The following is a 16,544-nucleotide window of genomic DNA, read 5'->3' on the forward strand; positions in this document are numbered from 1 at the left end:
TCATTAAGCAAGTCCACGCGAGCGCGGTCCTCTTGAAACCTCCTTTCAGCCTGAGGAACAGAGTGAGCCCAGAAGTCTTCACATACGCCCATGGATTGAAATGAGCTATCTTCAGTAATATTCCAGCTCGGGCGGTATATGTGATCGTCTTCCTGCAAGCACAAAGCAACGCAAAGAAATGTTTTAGTTATCTAAACACTAATTTGGAAGTCTGCACAGCGGAGCAAAACAAACTTATACCTGAGGAGAATCGGCGGAAAGATTAGCGCCAGCTGATGAGCTCCTGCCTGCCCCACGAGAAGAAGGCTGCGCCACGAAATCTCGCGGCGCTATAGGGCTTGCGCGACCACCATCAGAACCTTCAGAATTAACCTCCTCATCATCCTCTACAACAGGTCTCTTCTCCTGCGACTTAGAAAAATCAAAAATAGTCTCGCGAGGAGGGCTGCGCGCAGGAGGAGGTGAGGGAGGTCTTGACGTTGTTAGATCAGTGCGTAATATGGTCTCCTGCTCCTTAGTGATCCCAATGAGAGGAGATTCAATACTTGTTGGAGCAGGAGCAGAACTAACGGCGCCAGCGCCAGCAGTGCCACCAGCAGCTTGTGTGCCAGCTATAATTCCTGTTAAAAAACCAACAAGGAGAAATGATTCATGACTTGAACTAAAGAAAAATCAGACGATAAAAGCGCAATAAATACCTTGGCGCACCGCAGTCCGCGAATTAAGCATCGCCATGAAGTCCATTTTCCCCCTTTTCGAGGGCAAAACAGGGGACTTCAAAACAACCTTTGGCATAGCCTCGGCACCTTGCTGCGCCTGAGGTTGAGCCACCAACGTTGCCGGCTCTACAAACATTTGAGTGAACAAAGCTTCATTAATAACTCTATCGGAATCACGCTCATAAAATCACAAAATATAAACAAAGTATTACCTGTTGGAGAAGACGGAACAGCAGGCGCAGCGCCGCTTCCTTGTCCGCCGCGCGAAGAGATGAGGTGGCAGCACCATACCTCGTGTGGACTGGGGGATTGCCCACACCTCGAGGCAAAGAAGACGAGGAAAACTTGGATGTAAAACCCTTGGTTTTCTCAAGTCCCTTCGCTTGAGTAGGAGGAGGATGCTGGGCAACAGAGGCATCATCTTTTTTCTGTTTTTTACTGGCCCCTGCGCCAGTCTTGCCTTTAGCCTTGCGCTTGAGTTGCGGCGCTTCAGCTTCTTCCTCCTCCACTTCCTCTTCCACAAGCTCCAACTCATAATTCTCGAGCGCATCTACAATACGCGCAACAGAAATGGTAAAACAAAACGCAGGTATTCTAAGGGCCTAAGCACAAATACAAAGGCTCACCAGGCGCATCGCTGTCAAAACAAAATTCTAAATCGACAGGGATGAACATATCATCGAAGCGATCAGGGAAAGCAACTTCCCCAGCGCTCAGCGCGACAGAGCCACCCTCCGTATGCTCGTCATAGGCGGCGTGGATGTATTCCTTGCTTTCTGCATAAAACAAGACAAATGATATCAGCAAAACGAATTATACTCGCGCAAAATTAATGCAGTGAACAAACAACCCACCTGAGCCATCACTTGGATGACAGGCTCAGTCCCGCTGTCAATCCACCTCTTGCTCATGCCAACCCCCACCAACGCTTCCTCGCAAATTTTCCTGGCGGGGGATGGTTCAGCAAATAACTTGTTAACCCATGCGCCCGTTGGGTTCTTAAGAACATTGTCATCCGCGGGCGCAGAAGTGATCGCGCGCATAGTCATGCGAATTGGGATAACACCAGCCTTGATGAAAAAGAATTTTTCAGCCCAGTCATGAAGGCTTTTGAAAGAAACAGTGCAGCACTTAACCTTCTGACTGCGCGGTGTGAATGAGAACCAAGAATCTTGGATCTTTGGCTAATAAAAATATTGAAAGCGCCGAGGGGTGGGCTCCTCGCGCTGAGCTTTGCACATGAACTCAAAATGATTCATGCGCACTAATCCACAGGGATGGACTTGGGATATGTGAATCCCATAAAACTGAAGGAGCGCACCTATAAACCTTGTCATCGGAAGACGAAGGTTACAGTGAGTAAAAAAATGAGAATATAAAGAGATGTAGCCGGCAGGAGGATCTGCCGCCGTCTGCCCGGCTGCCGGAAGCAGACAACCATACTCAGGGAGAAAACCCTGAGAAGCAAGGAGACTATCAAAGTCAGCTTGTTTCAACTTGCAGGGAATCTCGTCCCATCTCTTCACTGCCTTATTCTTCCCTCCCTCCTCCGACGAGGCCTCGGCAACCCGTTTACCCTTGCCGGTCTTCTTCAAAGTAGACATAACAACTGATTTGACACGGCGTTTACTAGGGGAAATTGTGGTGTCTGGGTTATCAGACATACAATTGTGAACCAAACAATATGCTTACTTTAAGCACGGAGTTCAGGGACAAAGACGAAAGCTTTTAATCGGAATGTAAATTGAAGAAGCAAAAGCTCTGAAAATGACAATGGAGATGAAGAAAAAACCGTTCAAAAGGTTTGGTTTTATAGGCCCAGGAGGGAGAGAAAAAAAAAAGTAATAATCAGATCTACGCTCACGCGCCCCCACTCGCAAGCGTAGGCTAACATAAGCGCGACACGTGTTCCTGACACTGTATGAGGAGACGTGAAAGGCAACTGTAGCACCTCGAGCACATGAAAGGTCTGACACACAACGCCTCCACCTCTGATGCATGTCAGCACCAACCAACCACGTGTATTGACGATTCGTTTTAACCAAAGGGATAGAATTTCGTGCAACGCACATATGAGAAATGATAAAGAAAAGACAAACCCTATTAAAAGAGCAAACTATTAAGTCTAATATCTATCTTACCTCGCTCGCGCGAGACAAGGCACACATTAGACTGGGGGGGCTTGAAGAGGTATGCACCCGCCTTAACATTAAGCGGGGTGGGTCAACCCACAAGATATAGACAAGAGGCTTGAAATCAGGATGTCATGAAGACACAAAGCCAAAACCTATGCGCGTGGCGCATATCACATATGCTCACGCATATCACATATGCTCACGCATCGCATTTGCTCACGCATCGCATATGCTCACGCATCGCATATGCTCACGCATATCACATCTGCGCGTGGCGCATATCACATATGCTCACGCATATTACATATGCTTGCGCATATCACATGCTCACGCATATCACATCTTCGCATGAAACATCTGCGCGTGAGAATAAAGAGAAGACCTCGCGCATCCCCAGGATAGGCGCATATCACACATGCACACAATCAACCACGTCCTTATCCAAATCAGGATAAGGACAACCATGATTGTGCTCATCAGACAACCTTCCAGAAAGTATCTTTTAAGGAATAAAGAATATGCTGATGTTGACAACTGCCAATGAAGGATGGACAACTCAGCAAAGCCCATGTGCTACCACGTGATGGCACATGGGTCAGGTGAAATACCTTGGTCAGAGAATAATCAATAAAAAAGCACCAGGTGTCCTAAGTACACGTGGTGCGAAGCAATAGGAGGAGGCCAAAAAGGCCCTAATTGGGTCTGAGCCCAATCACTGGAAACCCTAATACTATAAATACCACACCACCTCCACAGTGGGAGGTAAGCAAGAAAATATATTCTAAGTCCTTACTCATTTTCACATTCTCATTATCTTCTCCTACAATATCTTATTCTCACACCGGAGGGTTACCCCAAAGAGGACCCCTCTGTCCCTTTCTGAGGGGTAAGTTCACGGTGCTGTTCGTTTTGTAGGTGGAAGAACTCATATTCCGGAAAACCATCGGTGATATAGCACACTCACACCTGAGGAACGTAGATCGAATACAAGTAAGTCGATCCACGCTTCTTCAATAGGAGACACCATCTAGAAAATCAAATCATTCCAAGGTCTCATACTTTGCATAAATTCATATAAACCCAAGTTATATAATAAAACAAATAACTTGTAATCATCACATTCCATACCATAACAAACTTAAAAATTTAACACGATAACTAAGATCCTAAAAATAAGATGTTACATGTTAGAACCCTAGGCTCTCATAGCATACTGAATAGTGAAAACCTCATGCAATCGCCTGGCACCTACAAAAAACATTAAAAACAATCACAATCGCAATAGACTTTGTTCCATCAAAACAAGTTTCGCACAAAATAATCTTATGTGGATATTATAAATGCATTATATAAAAACCGAATGTTTAAAGATTATAAAATGTACTTGAAAATGTAACTAACAGAAATTGGACGCTTACACATAGAGTAAAAACAATTAATCTAAAGAATACATGAACTTGTTCCGAATTTAAAAATATGATGATTTAAACAAATGGAGTCAAAACCTACTAACTTACTTTTATAGGGTTGTCGTCGAGTCCTTTTGTTTTAACTTTGCAAAAGACTTATTTAATGTAAATGGCTTCCACTTTAAGGATTAAAATGATTATTCCTGCCAAAGACTTGTTTAATATAAATAGCCGGCCTCCACTTTGAAGAGTTTTCCAGAGGGTTAATGAACCACAGTTTCGATTAGTATAAAGAATATGACATGTAACATAATGTTTAAACTCATGTCATTTGTTTAAACAAGGCGTTCACTCGAAATGTTGGTTGAACTTATAAACCAGATCAAGGCTATCGATTCGTGACATCAAATTAAATAATTTCATATATATATTAGACTAACAAAAATAACACTTAATTATAGTATTGGTGAACTTACAAACCTTCGGTTACTTGTTGGTGAAATTCCGTGGAAGAAACCCGTAGTAAGTTAGGTTTTACTATGGAAATTTAGCAATGGATTACGTAGCTAGGATATTTAGTGACAAATCACAAGTGGGTAGTTTACAATGATTTGTCTGTCTGTGCATGGCGGACCTAGCATGCAAGATGCGGGTTCACAGGAACTCACCGAGTTTCGAATTTTTAATAGAACGCTTATATAAAATGCTGAGTGAATCCATAGACAAATTCAGCTTTGGTCTAGTGGTAAGGAATCCTTCTTCCTACAGTGGCAACTCGGGTTCGAGTCTCCTCTTATGCATGATTTTTTTTTTGTTTTTTCTAAAGTTCACACACAACCATCACTTCACAAGAACGCCTTGTAATTTATGATTTCAATTTTTAAATGTTTTGGTTTTTATTTTAAATATAATATCAACTTATTGCTGATAGAATATATATTCATTAGCATTTTTTAATTACATACAAATATGTTGTTTGAGAATTGCTACAAAGGTTATAACTATGGAATACACTGGATGGGATGTTCATGTAAAAAACCATTAATCCTAAGCTTTAGTGATGTTTCTTCCTTTAGTAATGTTTCTTTACTTGTTCTTTTCAGGTAAAAGGTTTTTAGAATTCTCGTCTTAATCAATATGGAACTAAACAAATTTTGCATTTTTCTATAGGCTTTCAAAACGGTTAACGCAACAGTGACTAAAATATAAGAATAATTATGTTGAAATGTATTGAATTAACTTAGACAATTAGCTAATGACAACGTTTGTTTTTTGTTATTATATCTTATTTTTATCTATGTAATGAACCTTTTTTGACCCAAACCGTCGAATCGACCCGAAAGTTTTTGTCTCTAAAAATATAAAATTAGAATGTATAAAATCAGTGAACCCACCGGGAAAAATTCCTTAGATCCGCCACTGTGTCTGTGTAGTGATTGATTACCAAAATATTTAGCAGCGGATTATGGGCACATATATAGTTATAGATCATCACGGATTAGCAACGGATCATCACGGATTAGCAACAAATCATCGACAAATAATTTTTTCGGTCGATTACCGGCTGATTTCCGTTTTAATTCCATTTTAAAAATAATGCCATGGATTTTTTTCAATCTCAAATTTGTCGCTAAAATTCTTGTTGGGTTAAAAACAATACATTCTTCTTTTTTTTTTTCTTAAACTTTATTCTGTCAAATGAATAGATATGATCATATGAATAGATGAAAAATCTCTCACACACAAGACCACACCCAATCCCAATATATGTTACTTATGGGCCAGCCCCGGTGTTGACTGCTGAAAGCCCAAAATCTTAGCTTTACCTTTTAAAACATATGGCCCGACCCTGGAATCCAGCTGGAATTTAGGGCCGTCCAAACCGTTTGACGCTTGCTCGAAAATTTCTTTGAAAATGCTCGCTCGTTTTTCGCTCAATTGAAAACGAGCTGCTCTTCTCGGTTCGGTTTGTAAACGAGCCAAGCAACGAGCAAGGGTCTGCTCGGTTCGGCTCGAATATTTTTAATTTATTTTATATATAATTATATATGAACAAATATATATGTATATAAGACAAAACACATAAATATAAGCTTACAATTATTTTTACCCCTTTAAATTTTTCATATTCCGTCAATTTTATAGTTTTATTTGTTCAATTCAAGTTCATAAAATACTAAAAGTTTGTTTACATGATCCTTATATCTCACTCTAAACTTAGTTATAATAAAAATTTACAATATATTACATGTTTGTCTAAAAACTACTAATTTATTTATAAAATATATTATTTACAACATTCAAATTTGTTTCTTATTGAATTTTTTAAAGTGAAAAAGAAATAAATAACGCTCGAAATCGCTCGATGTTCGATCGAAAAATGCTTGATTCGATTTTGGCTCTTTTCGGTTTTCGCTCGGTTCGAACAGCCGCTCGGTTCGGTTCGGTTGTAAACGAGCCAAGCAACGAGCAACCCTTCGCTCGGTTCGGCTCGGCTCGTGAACAGCCATAAGCTGGATGATTCATGATTTTATTTACACATGAAATCTTGGTTGAATCTTGAATTATGCAAACTAGTTATTAACTTTGAACTAAAAATACACTTAAGTCTCTAAACTGTTATTGGACTTTATTTATTGTTGCGTGTGAAGGTCTTATTAGGCATGCTTTAGTAATTGTTCAAATTAGATGCTTATGGAGCCGGGTCTAATAATTTAACTAGACCCACTTATGTTTTTTTTTAAACAAGTTAGTTGTTGTCATAGTTTTCTCCTATATATATATATATTTATGCAGCGTACTTGTAATCTTTGATTTTGTGTTGATAAAGAGAAACTCTAGTTGTGGCCCGTGGACGTAGGCCCCCGCTGGAGCCGAACCACGTTAAAATTCTTGTGTCTTTATTATTCTTTTGTATTGTGTGGTTATATCGTTTGTGTGTTGTTTTCGCTTCCACATCGCCTCTTTATTCCTAACATTTATTTGAACCGACAATTGTTTAAAGTTGACGCCGATGTGCGTTCACATGTAACTCTTCTTGACTTGGATCATCCCTTTATTGTCATGTCCATCATGGAAATGTAAACTAGCATGGTTTTGCAAGACTCCACAATCCCCCTCTCCCCACCACACATACACACATATTTTTATTCGAAGCTACCTTATTTTTCTCTTGCATTGGTGAGTTACCTTGAATCATAAAAGTTGTATGCTTAACTCTTCTTATTGACATTGGTATGGGAATGGACGAGGAATTTTTTAAATCATTTTAGAGTTTGAGTTACCTGGCAATTTTTAGAGTTGAGTCACCTGACAATAACCTTAGTCTATACATATACAAATAGTTTGTCCTATTGGACTTATATCATGCGACTTCCAATCTTCTAGTTAACTTTTCTATATATCAACTTGCGACATGAGCTTAATTTAGTCACATCTTGAACTCTTAGCAACCCTCTAGCAGTCGGTTTCAAATCCATGTATTTGACTTTGTCAATTCAATAAAGATAAACTGCAATTAAGACATTCTTACGACATGTTTTAAATTCATTAATAATTCGTGTATATTGTCAACTCCGACAACTTTAGACTTAGATCTCAACTTGAATCTAGTTCTATTAATTGTCTTTGAATGACACAATTATCATTTCACAGCAAACACATACCCGTTATGCCTTTAGTATGTTATCTACCATATATCTCACCAAATTGGCATTAGAGTCGTACTAACTAAACTCCTCAATACCATTATGTACTTTGTTAGTCCATGTCTTGTAATATTAATTTGGCTTTACCGAATTCGATATTGTCAACATTTCCCATATACCATTTTTAAACGTAAATAAACATGAACATATCGCAATGGTATATTCATTTTTTTTAAATCATATTTCTAAAGTTTTAAGAGGAAAAATAAATGTTTGTGGTTGAAAAAAAAAAGACAATACTGACGTGTAGGGTACAAAGCCATAAACTAATTATCTAAACTTCAGGAAGCCATGTTGAAAAGTTATTGAGGCGTACTCGTATACCCTCATAGGCTTAAAAATTTATGATGTTGTATCATAGGCTTAGAAAATTATAGAAAGGAAATAGTAAATTTGTGAGAGCAACTATCATAGCCTTTTATATGTATTTAGTGTGGATTCATGTTAAGTTTTGAGTTCATTATTAATTTGGTTTGGTTAAATTAGCAAATTTGGATTTTTGCCATACTTTTAAGAATATAAATTCAGTCATCTTTATACAAGATACTATTCTATATCTCATAACTTGTATTAGGGGAGGGGGCACTTAGTGATATTACCTATAAACCGGTCAATCATGTAAAGTCACCTCATTTATACCCTCAAGTACTCACAAATCAAAAAATCACTTGTATCACCTATCACAAGTACCCTAGAACATTTTGTTGTTTTGTTTTTAATTTAACTGTTGGAAGTTAAAGGAAAATTGTGTGGGCTTATGTGGCAAAGATTTACCACATGGGTTTAAAGTCATGCATGAGTACATAGGTTGCGACGGTGTTACCACACGGGTTCGAATTAAGCTTGCCATAGGGTGTCACTTCCCTTCTTAAAACTTCATTAAATTCTTTTTATCTGAATTTGTAATTTCGATCACATTAAAGTTTACACCATAATTCTCAAGTCTCAGATCGATAATCAAACACGAACCAAACAAATAACTCTTGTTTATTGATCAGAAAATATTACTCCAAAAACTGATTACAATATCTCTCAAACCCTAACTCGGTTTGACTCTTGATGAACCCTAACTCGGTTACATCTTGTCCACCCTCTATAATGCCTAACCATAACTCGGTTTATATAGACTAACCTAACTTGCTAGTCAAGTGTAAGGCCCCGTTACCGGTAGCCCTACTTTCGTGTTGGATTTACTCATAAACGCAATTCTAAATATCAGAGTTAATTAAAACATTCGCGGAACATTAAAAACATTCAAACCATTACATTCCATAACCATAATTCTTGTCTTATCGGGCATTCATAGTCATTTAAAAACAAAACATAGTCTTTTAAAGTAAAACATCATAGCAAAATCTTCAGATGCCAGCTTCGTCCAACTCTGCCATGTGTCCTCCTCAAGCTACCTGCCTCATTCTACTCACCTGCGTGCATACTAAAAGTCAGCTACGCTGAGTGAGTTCTAGTTAATCACATAATCATACGATACCTTCTTACATTTCATACTTAACCTCTTAACTTTCTTTCATACACACATAAATGCATATACTTTCATTCTTACCCTCATACTTTCTTTACATACATAATCATACATTTTAAAGAGCCTTTCGCCCTATAACCTCACAGATATTATAAGGGTCTGGTCCCTAACATCACAGATATTATTAGGGTCTGGTCCCTAACATCACAGATATTATAAGGGTCTGGTCCCTAACATCACAGATATTATAAGGGTCTGGTCCCTTTGTTTCGTGTAACTGCACCATACCTGTTCATACATGCTTTCCTTGACAATACGTGTAATCTCCGAAGAGCATTCACGTACCATCATCATAACATATTATGCATACATCATATATTCATACATACATCATATCTCTCATCATACTTATCAATCATGTCTTAACTACCACCTGACGGTTCATGCAATATCCGAAGATCGTTCACGCACCGTCAAGCAATCATCATACGTAAATCATACAAGGCATACACTTATCACTTAAGATAAGTGCATTCACTATCACATCGAGTATGCACACAGCCTCGAAAACATAACAAGGAAGTGGGGCTAGAAACTCACCTTAATGCGGTTGCGTTCACCGTTTACGGTTATTCCCTTCTTGAGCTGTGCACGACTGACTGTATAATAATTATACGCATCAATAAACTATCGCTACACATATCGTCTTTCTAGTTTGTTCATTACCCGCAACGAACGGGGGTTCGGGGGCAGCGCCCCTGGCAGCGGGGTTCTAGGGGCGGCAGCCCCTAGCGGGGTCCAAGGGGCAGAGCCCCTGGCTGGGGTTAAGCTGCCAGGTCAGCTTGGAAAAATTTTATTTTCATTAACTGTCTTAACACATTTTCCATTAGCGTTTTGAATCATTGAATAATATGTTACTTAAAAGTTCAAGGGCTTATTTGTAATTAAATCATTCTTTTTCTAAGTCCAGGGACTGTTCTGTCATTATGTTAAACTTCTAATTAGTCCCAGTCCTTTAACGAATGGGGTTCATAACGAATGAACCCATTCGTTACCTTATAACGAATCAGACCTTATTCGTTTGATCTGGTTAGCGAATTGAACTCTATGACGAATTGAACTCTTAGCGAATCAGTTCAAGTAACGAATTGGACCTTCTAATTCGTTATCTCCTTTAATGAATGGCTATAACGAATGGGGGGTTAATTCGTTATCTTTTCCTTAACGAATCAGGACACGAACTAAGGCTAGTTCGTTATTTTTCCTTAACGAATCAGGACACGAACTAAGGCTAGTTCATTATTTTTCCTTAACGAATCGGGACACGAACTAAGGCTAGTTCGTTATCTTTCCTCAGTGAATCTGCTTAACGAATCACTCTCAGTTCGTTAAGACCCCATAGCGAACTAGGGTTAGGTCAGGAATGTCTGAACATTCCCTGACATTCCCTTTAACCTCGTACCACTTTCCGGCGTCGCCTTTCCGGGGCCGTCATTGCCGGAAAGCAGCCGGAAAAACGCGTTTTCACCGGAAAACGGGTTTTAGCTCGTTTTTCACCGTTTTTTCGTCCCGTTCGATCCAGATCTGAGCTAGGGTAACTCCTAAGCTCATCATAGGTTCGGTTTATACCCGAATCCACCCGGATCTCGTGACTTAAACGGTTTAACGGTGTCGGCTCGTCGTTTCATGATTATATCTAACGGATTTAAGCTCAAACAATAAAATACTATTGTTACCTCGGGTCGGTTCTCGGTTTCCTTCTTGATATCGGTTTAGAGAGAGAGAGAACTAGAGAGAGAATCTTAAGTGTGTGTTTTGGATGGTGTATGGAATGTGTGAGAATGAATTAAATGAGGGATTAATGGTTTATATAATTATGGATCATGGGCTTAAGCCCATGGTCCTTTCCTCTTTCTTTCATAATCCAAGTCCATAACCCATATCCATTTACCCAACACAAGTCCATCTCGTATTCTATTCAACTAAACCGATAACGACCCGCTATAAAATAAACGAACTTTATTTTATTAATATAACCGAAAGTAGGACGTTACATCAAGACATTACCAAATATAATAAACCCTAATTGTAACCCCATAAACCCATTATATAATAATGAATCACACGAGCCCAATAGGTCTAACCCAGTCACCTACACGTGACGGGCCTTTTAAGTTGGGAATTACTTCCAACAATCACCCCCTAATTTCCGACTTGAAATAGGTGGTCCTTCAACTCCGAGCATGTCTCTTTTGCCCTGTTTGATTTGACCCATGAACTTGACCTTTTCGGTTTTCACAACCATCTTGGCTTTGATCTCCCCGGAAATTTTCTTGATCCATAGATGTGTTCTTCGGCCCCCCAGAACTCGACTACCTCTGTGACCCTGTCCCCAACCGTTCACTCGGCCGTATGAAAACTCATAACTACTCCTTTGGCTGCAATCCCGGTCATCTAATCGAGTGAACAACAATCTTCCTTGATCTTCTTTTGTTCCAGAATCAAAACACGAGCACATCGTTCAAATCAAAATCTTACAAACTTGATTGCTTCACACAACCGACTTCTCGTCTCGTTCTTGATTGATCCACACAATCGCTCTCAATTTCTGATCAATTTGTCACGGATTGACAACTTTCTTCTTCACCGATATCACGCCGTACCACCCGAATCACTCAGGTAAATTTCACACCCGTCGTAGGTGATCAATTTTTCACGCAATTTGAATCGCTCATATTGATGTCCCGTAGTTGCCTCGCACAACCCCCTTTGCTCCACTTCGTTGGAACAAATACAAACCAATCAATCCGTCCTGAACCTCTTTTCAGAACCAAGCACGCTTGTTCAAAACTTGGTTAAAACCTAACTCGTTTAACCGTATAAAGCAAACTCTAAATTGAACCAACTTGTTCAACCCAATAAAAAATCAAACTTTAATGGTTAAACCAAACTTGTTAAACCAATAAAAAAAATAATAAACCAACTTGTTAAAATTATTTTGGTGAAATTCTCGTCACCAAATCAAGCCCACTAGATGTTAAATTCTTTTTTTATTTTCTCTTTTGTAACCAACTGTCACAATAGATAACTTGTTCTTTAATTGCAAAATAACTTCAACAAAAAAACAAAGTAGCACGTCTCCTTCGTCCAAGCAAAAATAAGCAGCCACGAAACCGGAAACCCTTCCTAGATCCGATTTCCAAAACCCCGAAAAACCGGAATCCTCTTCTTCTTCTTAAGAGTACTGCCACTGTCGGAACTTACCGAGCAACTGGTCACCGCTAGTAGCCAGTCCGACTAATCCTGCTACAGATTCGAAACTCTCCGTTGGTTCTTCCGATTGTTGTTGCCGGACAACAACAACCACAACCCGCCACAATAGGTCCTACTAACTTGCTTGTGAAAAGAATCTCTGATTCGAAAGCCCATCTCGGTTCCGATATGCGCGGATGATAGTTTCTCCTCCTCAAGCCACCACTCACGCCAATCTCCATTACCTCGATTATCGATTTCTTGAACTTGGCTCTGATACCAATTCAAGTCCCAGATCGATAATCAAACACGAACCAAACAAATAACTCTTGTTTATTGATAAGAAAATATTACTCCAAAAACTTATTACAATATCTCTCAAACCCTAACTCGGTTTGACTCTTGATGAACCCTAACTCGGTTACATCTTGTCCACCCTCTATAATGCCTAACCATAACTCGGTTATATAGACTAACATAACTTGCTAGTCAAGACATTACCAAGTATAATAAACCCTAATTGTAACCCGTTAAACCCATTATATAATAATGAATCACACGAGCCCAATAGGTCCAACTCAGTCACCTACACGTGACGGGCCTTTTAAGTTTGGAATTACTTCCAACAAATTCAACATAATAGAGAATAGGTAATTTTCAACATATGTTTTGGGTTTGTTGCTTTACTTCCGTAATATAGCATAATACATAATCTATGGATTTATTTGTATCTACAAGCATTAAATATGTAACTTAAAGAACTACGTAAGCCGGTTAGCCTTGTGCTAAATTGCTCGCTTGTTGCCGGGAAAAAACACATTGCTTCCTATCGTCTCTTCACCGTGAATCATCCACAATGTGTTGAGAGAATAATCCCATATGGGAGAAGTTGCTATATCATTGTATGTACCAATAACACTTTTTACACCATCATCTTCTAATAAATCCATATCTTGCCATATTTCATCCATTGAATTATACCCGTCTTGTCCTTCACTAGTGCTATTTACGCTAGTTGCAGTAGACTTCGACTTATGGTTGATAGTCACCATTTCTAAGCCCCCAGTGTCATAAAAGCTTCTTTCTTTGGTTTCAGTAATTGGCATGGAATCAACAGTTGGATTGCAAGTAATTGAAGAATAGCTAGATGAATTTGACACTGATGGAGATGAAAATAATGCCCTTTTCTTCTCTTGTGCCTTTTTCCTCATATGCATCCTCCAATAATTTTTAATCTCGTTATCGGTTCGCCCGGGCAGTTTTCGAGCAATCCTAGACCATCTACACATTAATCACATACATATAAGTGAACAACGGTTTATAAACACTAGAAAAACGGATATAATTTAGTACAACTTGTTTTTTGTCATTTATTGTCAGCAATCATCATAAAGGCCACTATATGATGAGTGTATGGGGACTTTGTCCCTCTTGAATTCCAGCTAAACATTGGCCTCCCAGTTATTAAATTATTATCAATTATTTATTATCATATAAATTAGTTGTTTAAATATTAGGGAGTAAATATCCAATTACCTTAACTTATAATTAATTTATAATTGCAATATTCAGCCTCAAACTGCTTCAACACCAAGACCATTCAAAGATGCAAACATGCCGAGCATATTAGTCCAAAAATAATGGTAGAATAATTCGGGTCTACTTTATAAGTTCATGAACTAAATGAAAAGTAATAACAGAGAATATAGAATAAATACGAAGTTCTGTATACTTGTTCCAAATCAATATCATATATTAGAAAGATATTTATAAACTAGAAAATAAAGAAATATCTATTAAAAATACAGAGAGAGTTGGATTTTAATTATTCAAACTGTAAGCCTGTACCTGATAATAACTACGCATACCGCCGATGTTAAAAATAACACTTCTAACTTAAACTTTGAAGAAAAAAGAGAAAATCTCTAAAAAAATATCATGATTAATCTTTAATTAGAAAACAAAATGCCTATTAAAGAACAATTCAAAATAATTATAATTATAAAATAATAAATAAAGAGATAAAAAATCAAACCTATTTCCCCATTTAGCATGAAGCTCAACAATTTTCAGTTCTTCTTGAGGAGTCATCTTGCCTCTTTTCAAACCAGGGTGTAGATAATTCACCCATCTCAATCTACAACTCTTGCCACTTCTTTTTAAACCTAAAAAAATTAAAATTTCAAGAAAAATAATCCCCAAAAATACATATTTGGGTAGGTTAGACAGAAAAGAGATTAATACGGTCTGTAAGAATAATATAACTGTTTACTTTTTTGTTTACACATAATTTTTTATAACCAACAAAATGTTTAATCCTAATAGTAATCAAATATTACTACCTATTTTTTCATTTTTGTATCTCCCGCCACCTTCAAACCTGAAACTTTTGCTATGAAATCCCAACGTCGATCTCCGAACGTGTTCACAAAAGAAACCAACTGAACATCTTCTTGTTCAGTCCATGGTCCTTTCCTCATCATTATCAACATCATCATCTCATCTTGTTGCTCCATTTTCTATCTTTTTTGTATATATGTTCTTGTGTTGGAGGTGAAGTGAGTGGGACTAAATTAGAGTTCTTATTTATACTAATGTTCTTATCATGTTGTTTAGTTAGTGGAGAGATAAATCTTGTGATAGGGTTGTGAGTATGACTCAAGACTTTATCATCACCGTCCATTTGTTGGTGGAGGTCTTCTGATAAGGGAACCCTACAAGGTCACAAACTTGGTGACGTCAGCCCATTTATAAAAGTTTTTATTATGGGGGTGGTAAGGTGGGGTGGTGTTTGATTTTAGTCTTCCTCCTTTCACCAGAATGGTTTGATAAGTGGATGTAGTTTTCATTATGCTCCTACAAATCACTATCTGGTTAATGATTCGGTGTTTCTATTCGAGATGTGTATGAATCGGTTTTATTTGACTAATACGGGTTTTGAGTTTTTGAAAGTCGTTTTACTTCAGTTCTTTTGATATTCGGTTTTCAATTGACAATTGGTTCATTTCGGTTTTGATTGTTTTGGTTTTCAATTTAGCTTGAGAATTTTGGGTTGATAGAGAAACGGCCTATAATAGGTTTATTTTTTTTGTTAGAAAGGTAAATTTACATACTTTCTAATTCTACTTATCTAAATCTACATCATTTTGTTCATCACGGGACTTGAACCTTCACCCCTGAGTAGTGGACACATTTATCAAACATCTTGGTACCACAATCATAACAACAATCATACCCAGTAAAAATCACACATAACCAAACTATAGGTAAATCGAGTCTAAGAAGAATGGGATGTAGGTAAAGCATATCCCAATCATAAGTTATAAAGAGGTAGACCTGTTCCAAAACCATATATAAGAAGCAAAGTGTGATAGTATAAATCTAACCAAAAAGTACTATAATACAAACATATAAAATATCATAGAGATACAGAGGCGAGTAAAAGGAAACATGCAAAAACGCTATTAGAAGTAAAGAAAAAGCTAAAGCTAAGTCAAAACAATATTACCGTTATAAAAGTCCATAACTTCAGTCCTATGTCTCCACAAAGTTTTACTTTTGACCAAGTTCTTAGAAAGGTTCAAGTCTAGCAAATTCTGCATTATCTGCTCACTCCAAGTCAATTTGTGTCTACCAATACTCCCTCTTCATATATAATGAGGGCTAAAAATATTACAGTTTTAGCCTCTAAATTAAAGTTTATAATATTTTGGTTACTGATATTTTGTTAACAAAATAAATTGACTTGACAGAAAAAATTGAAGGATAGCATGAACAGAACTTGAACTAGAATCTTTCATTTCAATGATTAAATATATTATGCAGTTCGGTTTACAACTTGG

The 16,544-nt window shown here is 37.9% G+C and overlaps 1 protein-coding gene across 1 annotated transcript; it reads right to left on the bottom strand.

Moving 5' to 3' along the window:
- Window positions 1–13,356: 13,356 nt before the first annotated feature.
- On the bottom strand, window positions 13,357–15,372 carry LOC143557985 (transcription factor MYB48-like). Its single transcript, XM_077046921.1, has 3 exons — window positions 15,083–15,372; window positions 14,738–14,867; window positions 13,357–13,983 (listed from the first exon to the last, which is right to left on the bottom strand). The coding sequence occupies exons 1-3, from the start codon at window positions 15,216–15,218 to the stop codon at window positions 13,488–13,490; spliced, it is 762 nt and encodes a 253-aa protein (XP_076903036.1). The 5' UTR covers window positions 15,219–15,372; the 3' UTR covers window positions 13,357–13,487.
- Between the last annotated feature and the right edge of the window lie 1,172 nt (window positions 15,373–16,544).

This window comes from Bidens hawaiensis, unplaced genomic scaffold, assembly GCF_021521415.1.
Source record: "Bidens hawaiensis isolate Kalapana, Puna unplaced genomic scaffold, B.hawaiensis_p1.1 tig00019312_1, whole genome shotgun sequence".
Taxonomy (NCBI): Eukaryota; Viridiplantae; Streptophyta; class Magnoliopsida; order Asterales; family Asteraceae; genus Bidens; species Bidens hawaiensis.